General features: G+C 43.9%; 3 protein-coding genes across 6 annotated transcripts; all 3 read right to left on the bottom strand.

The window, feature by feature from the left end:
- Positions 1-292: 292 nt before the first annotated feature.
- LOC135645025 (uncharacterized) lies at positions 293-3,797 on the bottom strand. 2 transcript variants are annotated; one of them, XM_065163055.1, is made up of 6 exons: positions 3,661-3,797; positions 3,515-3,574; positions 3,380-3,437; positions 3,149-3,271; positions 1,023-1,190; positions 293-871 (listed from the first exon to the last, which is right to left on the bottom strand). In XM_065163055.1, exons 1-6 carry the CDS (start codon positions 3,723-3,725, stop codon positions 773-775), a joined length of 573 nt encoding a protein of 190 aa, XP_065019127.1. In that variant the 5' UTR covers positions 3,726-3,797; the 3' UTR covers positions 293-772. The 2 variants fall into 2 exon arrangements, with proteins under 2 accessions (XP_065019127.1, XP_065019126.1); XM_065163054.1 differs by having other exon boundaries at positions 293-1,190.
- A 357-nt stretch (positions 3,798-4,154) lies between these two features.
- LOC135644143 (egg cell-secreted protein 1.4-like) lies at positions 4,155-4,577 on the bottom strand. Its single transcript, XM_065161604.1, has one exon. The coding sequence runs from the start codon at positions 4,575-4,577 to the stop codon at positions 4,155-4,157; it is 423 nt and encodes a 140-aa protein (XP_065017676.1).
- A 273-nt stretch (positions 4,578-4,850) lies between these two features.
- Positions 4,851-8,043, bottom strand: LOC135644691 (transcription factor WRKY5-like). 3 transcript variants are annotated; one of them, XM_065162510.1, is made up of 6 exons: positions 7,690-8,043; positions 7,443-7,520; positions 7,129-7,290; positions 6,196-6,528; positions 5,942-6,055; positions 4,851-5,794 (listed from the first exon to the last, which is right to left on the bottom strand). In XM_065162510.1, exons 1-6 carry the CDS (start codon positions 7,909-7,911, stop codon positions 5,195-5,197), a joined length of 1,509 nt encoding a protein of 502 aa, XP_065018582.1. In that variant the 5' UTR covers positions 7,912-8,043; the 3' UTR covers positions 4,851-5,194. The 3 variants fall into 3 exon arrangements, with proteins under 3 accessions (XP_065018582.1, XP_065018583.1, XP_065018584.1); XM_065162511.1 differs by having other exon boundaries at positions 7,129-7,284; XM_065162512.1 differs by having other exon boundaries at positions 4,962-5,794; positions 6,223-6,528.
- Between the last annotated feature and the right edge of the window lie 2,005 nt (positions 8,044-10,048).

Raw genomic sequence — 10,048 nt, 5'->3', positions numbered from 1 at the left:
CATTTGGCCAATGTATAGCGGACACGAAATATCTGGCACCGGCTTTGTTAAAGCACGTGGTATCCACGGGACTAAACGATCCACGGCTGAAGATTGCATAATGATTATAATCTTCTATTATATTAATCGGAATACAATACATATTTATACGGACTCAAGCCCAGAACTTATCAACCATACAAATTGATCGGGTAATGCCTGATGCTATTGGGCAAGAAACCACTGCTTGAATTTAAACCAACATTTATACAAGTCGGCACGGCACAGCACAGCACATCCGAGAACCATATACTAGGAAAAGGCAAAGCTAGAGAAGACCAGCTTAAACAAATTCCACCTGGTCTTGCCAAAATCAATATTGCCTCCTTAACTACAAATCCATATCTTCCTTCCACATGAGAAATACTTTATCAAATGCGACAAACTTTGCTGGCGGAAAGAATTAATAAATTGGAGAACTCTAAAACTTCACTAGCCTCGTATATGATGAGAGTTGAAAGACACGAAACTACAGAAATGTACTTAAGCTGTTGATGTATTTACTGTTGTTCGATGACTTGTGCATCAGCACCAAAAATCTGCGGTCTAGCGTCTTTTACCTCAGAAAAAGTTAATTCTCCGAAGCTAAATCAGATGAACCAGATCCTTGCAAATGAACAACACTGTGGTTAATGACATCCTAGATCTCTGCCGCATCAGGCTCTTTAACCAAGCTTTACACCAATAAATTGAAGCTTCCTCGTGCAAACAAATTGCAAGATTTCCATAAAACTCAAGTGCGAATTTGCTGAGCCATTTCAAGAGTATCTTCTGCTGAAGTAGCACCACCGAGAACTTCATCAACAGTTTCATTAATTCTGCTTCCTTTGGCCTAGACAAGACAAGAAAGCAATAACCATAGTATGTAAAGTGCAATCCACAATAAAAGATAGGAAAAACGTAAGATGGTGAAAGAGAAGGGAAAATAAGGCATTCAGCATAAGTCTTAAACAAGTCAAGGTATGGGGAAAAAGGACGTTGACCTTTATTCCAATAGCCATTGCTGTCTTCAACTTCACCAGTTCACCCAGTCTCAAAGAACCTCTTTTATTATCCTTCACAAGGATCATAGGAACCTGTGTGGAAGATGCCAAACTTGGGATATGCTTTGTCAACCACCGTGGGTTGCAATCAGCAGCTAATATCACCGCCTATTTACACCACCCCAAAATAAAGGAAACAGGAGGCAACATAAAAAATCTTCTATTCCAGTTAAATTGGATGCTTATAAGCATATTCTACATCAACAGAATTTTCAGAAAGATCAAATAAATAGCAGACCTAGAGGACAAATTAAAAAAAAAAAAGTTCTGATGATTAATGCACATATGACAAAATATACACATTGCCAAAGATGATTAGAAAATTGCATTTTTATATAATTCATTAGTTTATGGAATGGAATACTTTGTAGTAATAGAAGATATAAGACTATAAGGGATGCCCAATTTCCTGTTTCAAATAACAATTGAACCGATATGTACTGATATATCAGTCCAACGATAGATCTTATCGGACCACAAGATACAGTATTCGTAATAATTTTTAAATTTATTCAACTGATATCAAGAGGTACAGGTTGGTACCACCTATCATACGTCAACACTACACAAGTCTGACAAGCTATGAAACCAGTAGCAAACCAAGATTTTAAACCATGGTTCATTTAAAGGAAATCAACCCCTGACTACTACTAGTTCAAACTCATGCAGCCAATTCCAATTTTGAATGTGTACAGTTACTAGCATCCGCAGTCAGTCCTGAATATAAGGACTTAATTTGCTCTATAGTGAATGGAATCCGTTTTGTCCATTAAATAGCTCCTAGATGGTTTTGAACAACTCTATCAATACTAAGATGCCACAACATAGTAGGAAACAATATAATTAGCCTGACTGTTATTCTGGAAGTGATCTCAACTCTTGCCTGTTGATGCATGAGCACAAGACTCAGGTTCGGCATAAAATTTCTATTATAGACCAGAATGAGGAATGATATAATAACTACAACAATTCTCTTATAGCCAAAATTCTCTGTGCAAGGCAAATTAGATCTTTTTTCATTGTTTCTAGTGAGTTTTCTTAGGTCCCTATCGTTCCTTGCACTATTGATTTCAATTATCTCAAATAGTCTAACCATAGCATGTATAACTTTCCTCTGAGCATGTCCAAAGAAATGCATACATAGCACAGCCACAAATTGTTCCAAGAGCATGCATTCGTCTCTATAAGCAGATTTATACCAAAGAACATCCGAGTCAGTTAATCTTCATAAACATAGGAATGCTAAAAGGCTTGCCTGTTATCGGTTGGACAAACCCTTATCTGAGCACACATTAATTCAACCAAGCACACTATTTGTTCCAGGCCACTGTAAATTTTTTTCACATTATTTTTTCATGCATTATTCAACACCCAATTAGGAAACAAAACAACTCCATTTCCAGAGTAGTTGGCAAGTAATAGAGAATGAATAAACTTATGAGCCAACAAAATCCAAAAGAGCAAAGAACTAAGTCATCGTACACAAGCTTTACAAAACACAAAAAGAGGGAATGTAGCTTGTATCTGTCATGTTAAGACAACCTTGTGCATTTTGACAGCAATGATGACATTAGGCATTAATTAATCCAAGAGGGCATATTGCCGAAACACTATTGCTTCAAGCGAAAAAGCAATCGAAACTACACATGGATCATCACTATTCTAATGTCTCTGTTCGGATGCTTAAAAAATTAACCAGTACAAAAGATTTTCTAGGCTAATTTCATATTTAGTGCTGAATGTTGCCATTGGACCTGCAAATGTTTTCTTAGGAAAATCCAAATGAACAAGCCTAAATAACACTCATATCAGTCCACAGTGATTAGTCTAGGATATTTCCGATAAGAAGTAATCTGAAGAGAAAATCAACCACGGACACAACATACGTCTCTCAAAAAAAATGTCATCAATTTGGGATTAGACATAGGAAACTCAACCAATTCAAAAACCGTAGTTCCTGCCACAAATCATGAATATCACCAGACATGTAGCTTAAGATATACAGTCCTGAATCAAACTCCTTTGGCAGAGGCATAAAAAGAATCACAGCCAGACAAGTAGTTAACCTGGAGTGGTACCAAAGGAGCTTTACTATTCTTTGGCTCTTCGTTAGATTGGCATCCCGTCTCAGCTTCGACCATCCTCTCAAGCACACGCGTTACATCATTGACCCCCACAGCGAATTGTTGCTGCGTATAGCAGATTCAATAGAGATACTACTAAAATTACCCAAATCCATCATAAAGCACGAAGAATTCGAACTCCTTATGACTGACAAGTCGAACAAATAGCAGTACCTTGATCCATATCTTTTCAGGTAACTCCCCTTTGGATAGTTTAGCCAACTCTATACTCCTAACAAAACCCACATTACTTGTGAGCAGGAAAACCAGAAGAGGAGCCACAAAGTACATATAGTGTGAGGGATATACTTGGCGAGTTGCGACAGAAGATTGTCGAGGCGCTCTCCTTCGAAGCAGTCTGAGCTCGCTCTGCTCACAATAGGAACTCTAAATTGATCGACCAAGATTCTGCAAGAAAAGTAAAGAGGAAACGTGGGAAGTGAGGCGAATCGTACTGATGCTGTGGAGATCCATTCGAAGCCTTCACCGGCCTAAGCGAACTCCTCCTCTTCTTGGCCATGCTCGTCCCAAGACCGGACGAGATCTAATTGAACCCCGTAAAACCCTAGTTGTTCGATCGAGAAGAAGATGACGAGACGGGGAACCTTAATAAGGAACATCTCACATGAACGAAGCATCCGACGGTTAAAATCTGTCTGAGAAGAACCGATCCTAGCCGTTCGTTTGATTAGATGATTAGACTAAAACCGATTATCATATTGCGAAGGCATATCGTCGAAGAGCTTATGGCGACATTGACACCATAATAATACTACAGATCTGATAAAAAAAGATATATATATATATATATATATATAATGTTTATTCCAACCCATATGCTTATCGTTTCCTTGGCAGCTGTCTTAGAACCAACATCAAACTCCATGAAACCCAAACAACCACGGATGCAAGACCACAAAAGCTTGTAGTTGTAGCCTCGGAGTACAGCCTAGTGCACCAAGTGCTCCGGCAGAGGAGCGTAAGCGACCGGCGGTGGCGGCGGAGGAGAGGCACCCGAAGAAGCCTCGGCGTCGCAGTACCCTCGAAGCACATCGCCTTCCTGGGGCGTGAAACCAAGGGCAGCAAGCATGACCTCGGCGGCCCAGCAGTGATGCACGATGACCCGAATGGCTCGGCAGCAGCTCGGTCCCAGGTACGTCTCGCCGTTGAGGAAGAAAAGGATGACTTCTCCGGTGCACGATCTGAGCTCCATCAGAGAGTCCCAGCACACCTTCAGTCCGTCGGACTGCAGCCGTTCTACCAGCTGGAGTTGTTGCGCCACGGTCCGGGCCTCCGTAAAATCAGGGACCACCGCCAACGCCGAGATGGTTAGGAACAGCATGGCGAGGAAGAGCTTGGGGAAGAGAGCCATGGAGAAGAGAAGGAGAAACCAGGGTTGATACAAACAAGGTATACCGTGCATGGGCTCGTATTTATAGTAGCGGAGCGAGAGATGCGTGGCTGCTGCCAACGTTAAGGATGTGTCTTAATGGTGAGGAAGACGAGAAGCCTTCTTTTAAGTTACAGGAATACCATGAGATTCCCATTGAAGTCTGACGAACACTAATTGACGAAGCTTTAAGAAACAGAGAGAGAGAGAGAGAGAGAGAGAGAGATATGATATGGCAGCGAGCGCACAGGTAACTGAATACTAAATGATGAAGAGTTGTTGCGGATTACTTCATTATTGCTACATTATCTTTTTTATTTGATAATGTTTACTTTGTTAATACAATATACAGTCCCAAAAAGAAAATAAAGAAGAAATCGCTTGCTTGTTCATAGTGATCAGAGCTATAATATGTACAAATATCTTTCAGGCCTTCCCGACTAACTTAAAATGTTGAAACAAAAATCATTCATTCCAATTCAAGCTCTTTGTTTTCTCTTTTTATGCGTATATATATCTATTTAGGTATACCTTCTTTGGCTGTATCAGAGTATGCTCGTCCTGGGTCGGATGAAACACCAGCACCAGCACCAGCACTTTTAGTTGATGGAGAAGGTGGTGCAGGACTTTGGACACTGAGGAGACTCAGGCACGATGGCAGGCCCGATCGAGGTTGCATTGCTGCCGCTAGCGCCGTTGGTAGTCCCTGGAGCTCCCATGACGGACGTGATGGCGGCGGCCAAGGCGGCGGTGAAGTTTGGATCGGTTGTGATCGCCGCAGTGACTGTCTCGACCATCGACTGCTGCTGCGGGCGGAACGGCAGTGACGCCTGCGGCCCGACCATCAACCCTGGAAGCTTCTGCGGGAGGCCGTACATGGAGAGCGGCACCACCGGATGTTGCGGTCGCTGAAGCAGTTGCAGCTGGTTCGCAGTCTGAGTTAGGTCGAGGGTGATGGTGGGGAACGGGGCGGAGGCGGAGAGGGCGGCCATGGTGGAGGCATAGGTTGAGGGGTGCAAGAAGCTGCCAGCCGCAGGGGCCATGAGCGAGTCCTCGCTGGTGGTGGAACCGGAGAGCAGCATGGCCGCAGCCGAGGACGTGGTATTCGCCATCACCGTCGCGGCGGGAGGGAGGGGATGATTGTGGTTGCCCTCGTAGGTGGTCACAAGGATGGTCTTGTCCTCCGCACATCTCTGCACCTATTGCACCAGTGAACCCAGGGAGATGTCATCGGTAGAGGAAGGAAGTATACAACTGAGATGCTTGAATTCAGAAACAAATGATTGATCATGGAGTTGTAGTGAGGTATCGTAATGCAAGTTCTGGATTCATAATTGATTCCCTACCTGCTTCCTAACCGGGCACGCGATGGCCATAGTGCATCGATAGTAGGCCCGCGGACAAGGATTGCCCTTCGCCATCTTCTGGCCATACTTCCTCCATTGACAGCCATCATTGATCTGCAACCCACAGCAACCTTCTTATTAGGTCTGATGTCGTTTTAGCTCTACATAACCACAGTCCTGACTGGAACTGTGTGTCGAGCAGTATTGATCGATGCAGAAGTCACACAGAGACAAATCATAACATATTCTATTACCATCGGCGCATCCGATCGAGCACGCACCGAGACTCTTGCTCGCCGGCACGGGGCCTCAGAAGCTGTATCGGTGCTCCTTTCGTGCATCAGCCTAGGGCTCTTGCCTTCCTCCAAGCTCGGCGACGTATGCTCCGAGGAGGCATCTACGTGAGGAAGATGTGTTTGCGGAAATGGGACGACGCCTCGATCGCTAGAGTTTTTATTGCGTGACGATGAGTGTTCGCCGTCATCGTCGTCTTGGCGTTGGCCGGTATTCAGCAGGCGAGTAGGAGCAGGTTCCATGAATTGATGGGCCAATAGTTCTCCTCGACTTGGCACACCGGGCTTGCCATCCTTTCAAGGACATATCAAACACCTCAATTTTACGAATGGACTAAAGAATACTTGGAATGAAATATTAGATCAAGAACAGATAGCGGCAAAGGCTCGCAAATTATTGAAAAGTGATGTTTGCAGAAATAATTCGTGTATTATTTTAATGATAGTAAAGGCTGGAGGCAGACAGGGGGCTGTGAAAGTCATAATGAAAGGGGGATAAGTCGATCAAATCGACCTGCAGTAAAGAAAGTGAGAACATCGAGAGAAAACGGTGGGTCTTTACGGTCATCGTAGCTCTGCAGTTGTAATTCCACGCAGAAGCAGATGCCATTCACACGATAAACAAAATTGAAAAGCGTGTGAAATGGAATCAGCGATCAGAAATCGGTGAAATTTCATGATCAAACACCTTCAAAGATATTAGTAATTGGTCCATCGTCTGTTGCTGCTTCTTCTTTTGTGTGTGTGTGTGTGTGTGTTTTTATATATGGTATCCATTAATCTTGAGAGTTATTTGGATGAGATGCAAAAACCATGGATATAACTGCACTGAATCTATACTAAATTTTTTTCCAAAAATGAATCCAAGTGTTCCAAAAGAAACGAGCAAAAGACCTGTCCTCGTCGAATCTCGTGGACTTCCCTTTGTTGCATTACTTGAAGAAGCTGGGTGTGCAGGGCGGTGTAACTCTTTGTGAGCTGATCCAGCATGCTTCTCAATCTCCGGTTTTCCTCGTTGACTTGGCTCAACTCTCTTTGAAGGGTCAAGATCTGCACCTTTGGAGTTATTATAAGTCCACACCAAGTACCAACGCAAAAACAAAAACAAAAAGGAACAAAGATCCAAGTGAATCGCTTTAGACTGCAAAAACAAAAGCCCTAAAATGAATCATCTGAGATGTTATCACGTCGATCCAAGAAAAAGCTACCTTGTTTTCTGGTTTCTCATTCTCCGCGATGACAGATTGGCCAGCCTGAGCGTTCGACGGCACAAGATTCAATCCAATCTGAAGAGAAGGAAAGAGAAATCGTCATCTCCTATTTGATAGGCATACGATTAGAGATCTTATTTTACCATGAAGCAAGTGAGCAATATCAAAAGGATTTCTTGGAACTAAAAAGGGTCATGATTCGTCTTAAGTACACGTAGATGAGGTGTAAAGAGCGAGGGCTTACGTTGATACCCGTGAGTCCATGAGCCGGCGAGTCTTCCTCCTCCTCCTCCTCCTTCTCCTCCTCCTCTACTCGCTGATGGTCTTTTGGTGAAGCAGGAGAAGCTCCGGCTTCGGCGACGGCCCGTCGGTGATCCTGGGAGAAGAAATCCACCTCTGTGATGGTGCATGTGGGTTCGATGCGATCCTCGAAGCGCAAAAGTTGCATCTCGTGTGGCCTGGCCATTGTCAGGAGCTACGAGGTGGATGAGGAAGACGACGGAGGGTAAGATAAGGGAAGGGAGAGAGAGAAGAGGAGAAACAGCAAAACAAAAGTGGGACAGAAAACAAGAGGAGTGAATAAAGAAGAAAGAGAACATCTATCCAATTTCAATTGTGTGCCGCTGCAGGTAATGAGCTATCTCATTCTTTGGGGCGTCTGGTCCAAGTGAGGAGAGAGAGAGAGAGAGAGAGAAGATCCGTTGTGGCGTCAGCGTGAGGGATGTGCCATGGCGGCGGCGGGGGAAACGATAAAAGGAACTCGAAACGGGAAACGAGAAACGGGGTAGCCTACGAACGAAACTCACGTTTCCCGTTCCCAACTTGCAGCGCCATTGGATCCGCCGTCGCGGAGAGATGGCGCGAGACGGTGTGCACGGAGGGACTTCACGTCAGGGTCAACGAGGAGGACGGCACGGCTCCCTACGATTGGCCAATACGAGTGGGACCCGTCAAAACATCCACAATAGTGCACTCGCGATCCCATGACTTGGCAACGTCGTCCCTTGACTCGAAGTCGCCGACGTCTCTCGGATCTGCTTGTCTTGAACCGACGCTTTGAGATTCGCGTCATCCAACGCACTCCAACAGCTGCGTCGCTTGTGCATGCCTTTCCTTGTCCTTTACCCACTCCTCTCTCTCTCTCTCTCTCTCTTGATATATATATATATATATATATATATATATATATATATATATATATATATATATATATATATATATATATATATATATATATATATATATATATATATATATATATGTATTTGGTTTGGTAGAAGGGCAAAGAAGCCGGAGTCTGCACGCTGATTTCGTCGTTCATTGTAAGCTTCAAGGCAAGGCGGAAGAAGGAGAAATTGGGTGGAATTGTTAGTTCAAGTTGATGCCAGGTTCTCATAAATCGTTATCCCAAGTCAAATATCGAATTACTTCGCACCGAGCACCACCGTTATTGGACTCTTTCCTCTTTGTTCCTCAGTACCCTATTCATTTACACATTGTTCCACACGACACACTATTTGACGTTGGTGGTCACACGATTTCAGAGAAAGCACTGATGCCGATGTGTGTGTGTATGTGCGCGCATCGTGCAATGAGAGGGGTTGATTTCTCAATGGAGCTCGTCATTTTTTGGTGTTGTACACGTTAGTTTGCGAAAAGAGATGAGTCCGGCAAGTGTGCAGTGACAGGCAACGTAAATCCCACTCCCTGTTGAAGAGAAGGTTTGACACGGGCATGATGTACACGTTGCGAGATTAATGCATGGAGTGGCACGGCTTTATCGTGTAGCGATCAGTCTACAGTCGACGCAACCGATGCATTATTGGTGTGGACCAAAGCGTGGAAACTCCGGTCATCCACGGAAAAAGAAAGACGACGACGACGTCGACAAGCTTATGCGGTCTTGCTGTGCATGTGGACATGTTTTGGGTGGCGGTGTATATAAGCAGTAAACTAAGACCGGTCTCCGTCGTTGTAAATAATTTTAACATAAAATGTATTCCCGCAAGATGAGCAGTTGAAGAAAAAAAAACACTTATGATTCAAATGTATATTATATAAAGGAAATCAAATCAGATGAACTCTTAACATCCTAAATCTAACCTTAACAAAATTCGTGAAGGCGGATTCAGTGAAGATGATCATATCGGTTGGAATCTGTTTTCAGCTTCTCCCACGTGGGAATCAACCGGGTTCAGATATCCCTCATGGCTTTCTTAAGAAGCGAAGGAGACGCATGGCTTGTGGCAGATGCCCCCATTCCAAGTCACATATCAAAGCAATGGAGTTCACAAGTCGGCAGGCAGATGAAAAGATCAAGGGGCAGGGAGAGCGAGAGCGAGAGCGAGAGAGAGAGAGAGAGAAGAGGCATGAAAGGCTATAGTAAACGATAGCGGCGGCCGAGCTGACACTCAACGACAAAGAGTCTGAAAAGGCTGGCAAGCCCAGACATGGTTTCTCGCGAAGCATTTGGACCTCCCTATCATATCAAATCTTTCACCAACTAATACTAATAATCCTTTATATCCTGCATCACATCTCTCGCAGTGATCTTGAATGCAAGTCACTTTGATAGCTCCGTATAACTTGACGTTCGAATTAAA

Source organism: Musa acuminata, chromosome BXJ3-8 (genome assembly GCF_036884655.1).
Source record: "Musa acuminata AAA Group cultivar baxijiao chromosome BXJ3-8, Cavendish_Baxijiao_AAA, whole genome shotgun sequence".
In the NCBI taxonomy this organism is placed as follows: Eukaryota; Viridiplantae; Streptophyta; class Magnoliopsida; order Zingiberales; family Musaceae; genus Musa; species Musa acuminata.
The sequence above is the reverse complement of the archived record's forward strand: the minus strand, read 5'-3'. Positions and strand labels throughout refer to the sequence as shown.

Bases quoted from the DNA above. Each gene is read 5' to 3' on its own strand.
- LOC135644691 (XM_065162510.1), bottom strand. From the start codon at position 7,911: ATGGCCAGGCCACACGAGATGCAACTTTTGCGCTTCGAGGATCGCATC. The intron at 7,521-7,689 runs GTAAGCCCTCGC...CCTTCTCTTCAG, and splicing joins ATGGACTCACGGGTATCAAC to ATTGGATTGAATCTTGTGCC. The intron at 7,291-7,442 runs GTAGCTTTTTCT...ATAACTCCAAAG, and splicing joins ATGAGAAACCAGAAAACAAG to GTGCAGATCTTGACCCTTCA.
- LOC135644143 (XM_065161604.1), bottom strand. From the start codon at position 4,577: ATGGCTCTCTTCCCCAAGCTCTTCCTCGCCATGCTGTTCCTAACCATC.
- LOC135645025 (XM_065163054.1), bottom strand. From the start codon at position 3,725: ATGGCCAAGAAGAGGAGGAGTTCGCTTAGGCCGGTGAAGGCTTCGAAT. The intron at 3,438-3,514 runs GTATATCCCTCA...GGGTTTTGTTAG, and splicing joins CTTCTGTCGCAACTCGCCAA to GAGTATAGAGTTGGCTAAAC. The intron at 1,191-3,148 runs GTTAACTACTTG...TGGTGTAAATAG, and splicing joins CTCCTTTGGTACCACTCCAG to GCGGTGATATTAGCTGCTGA.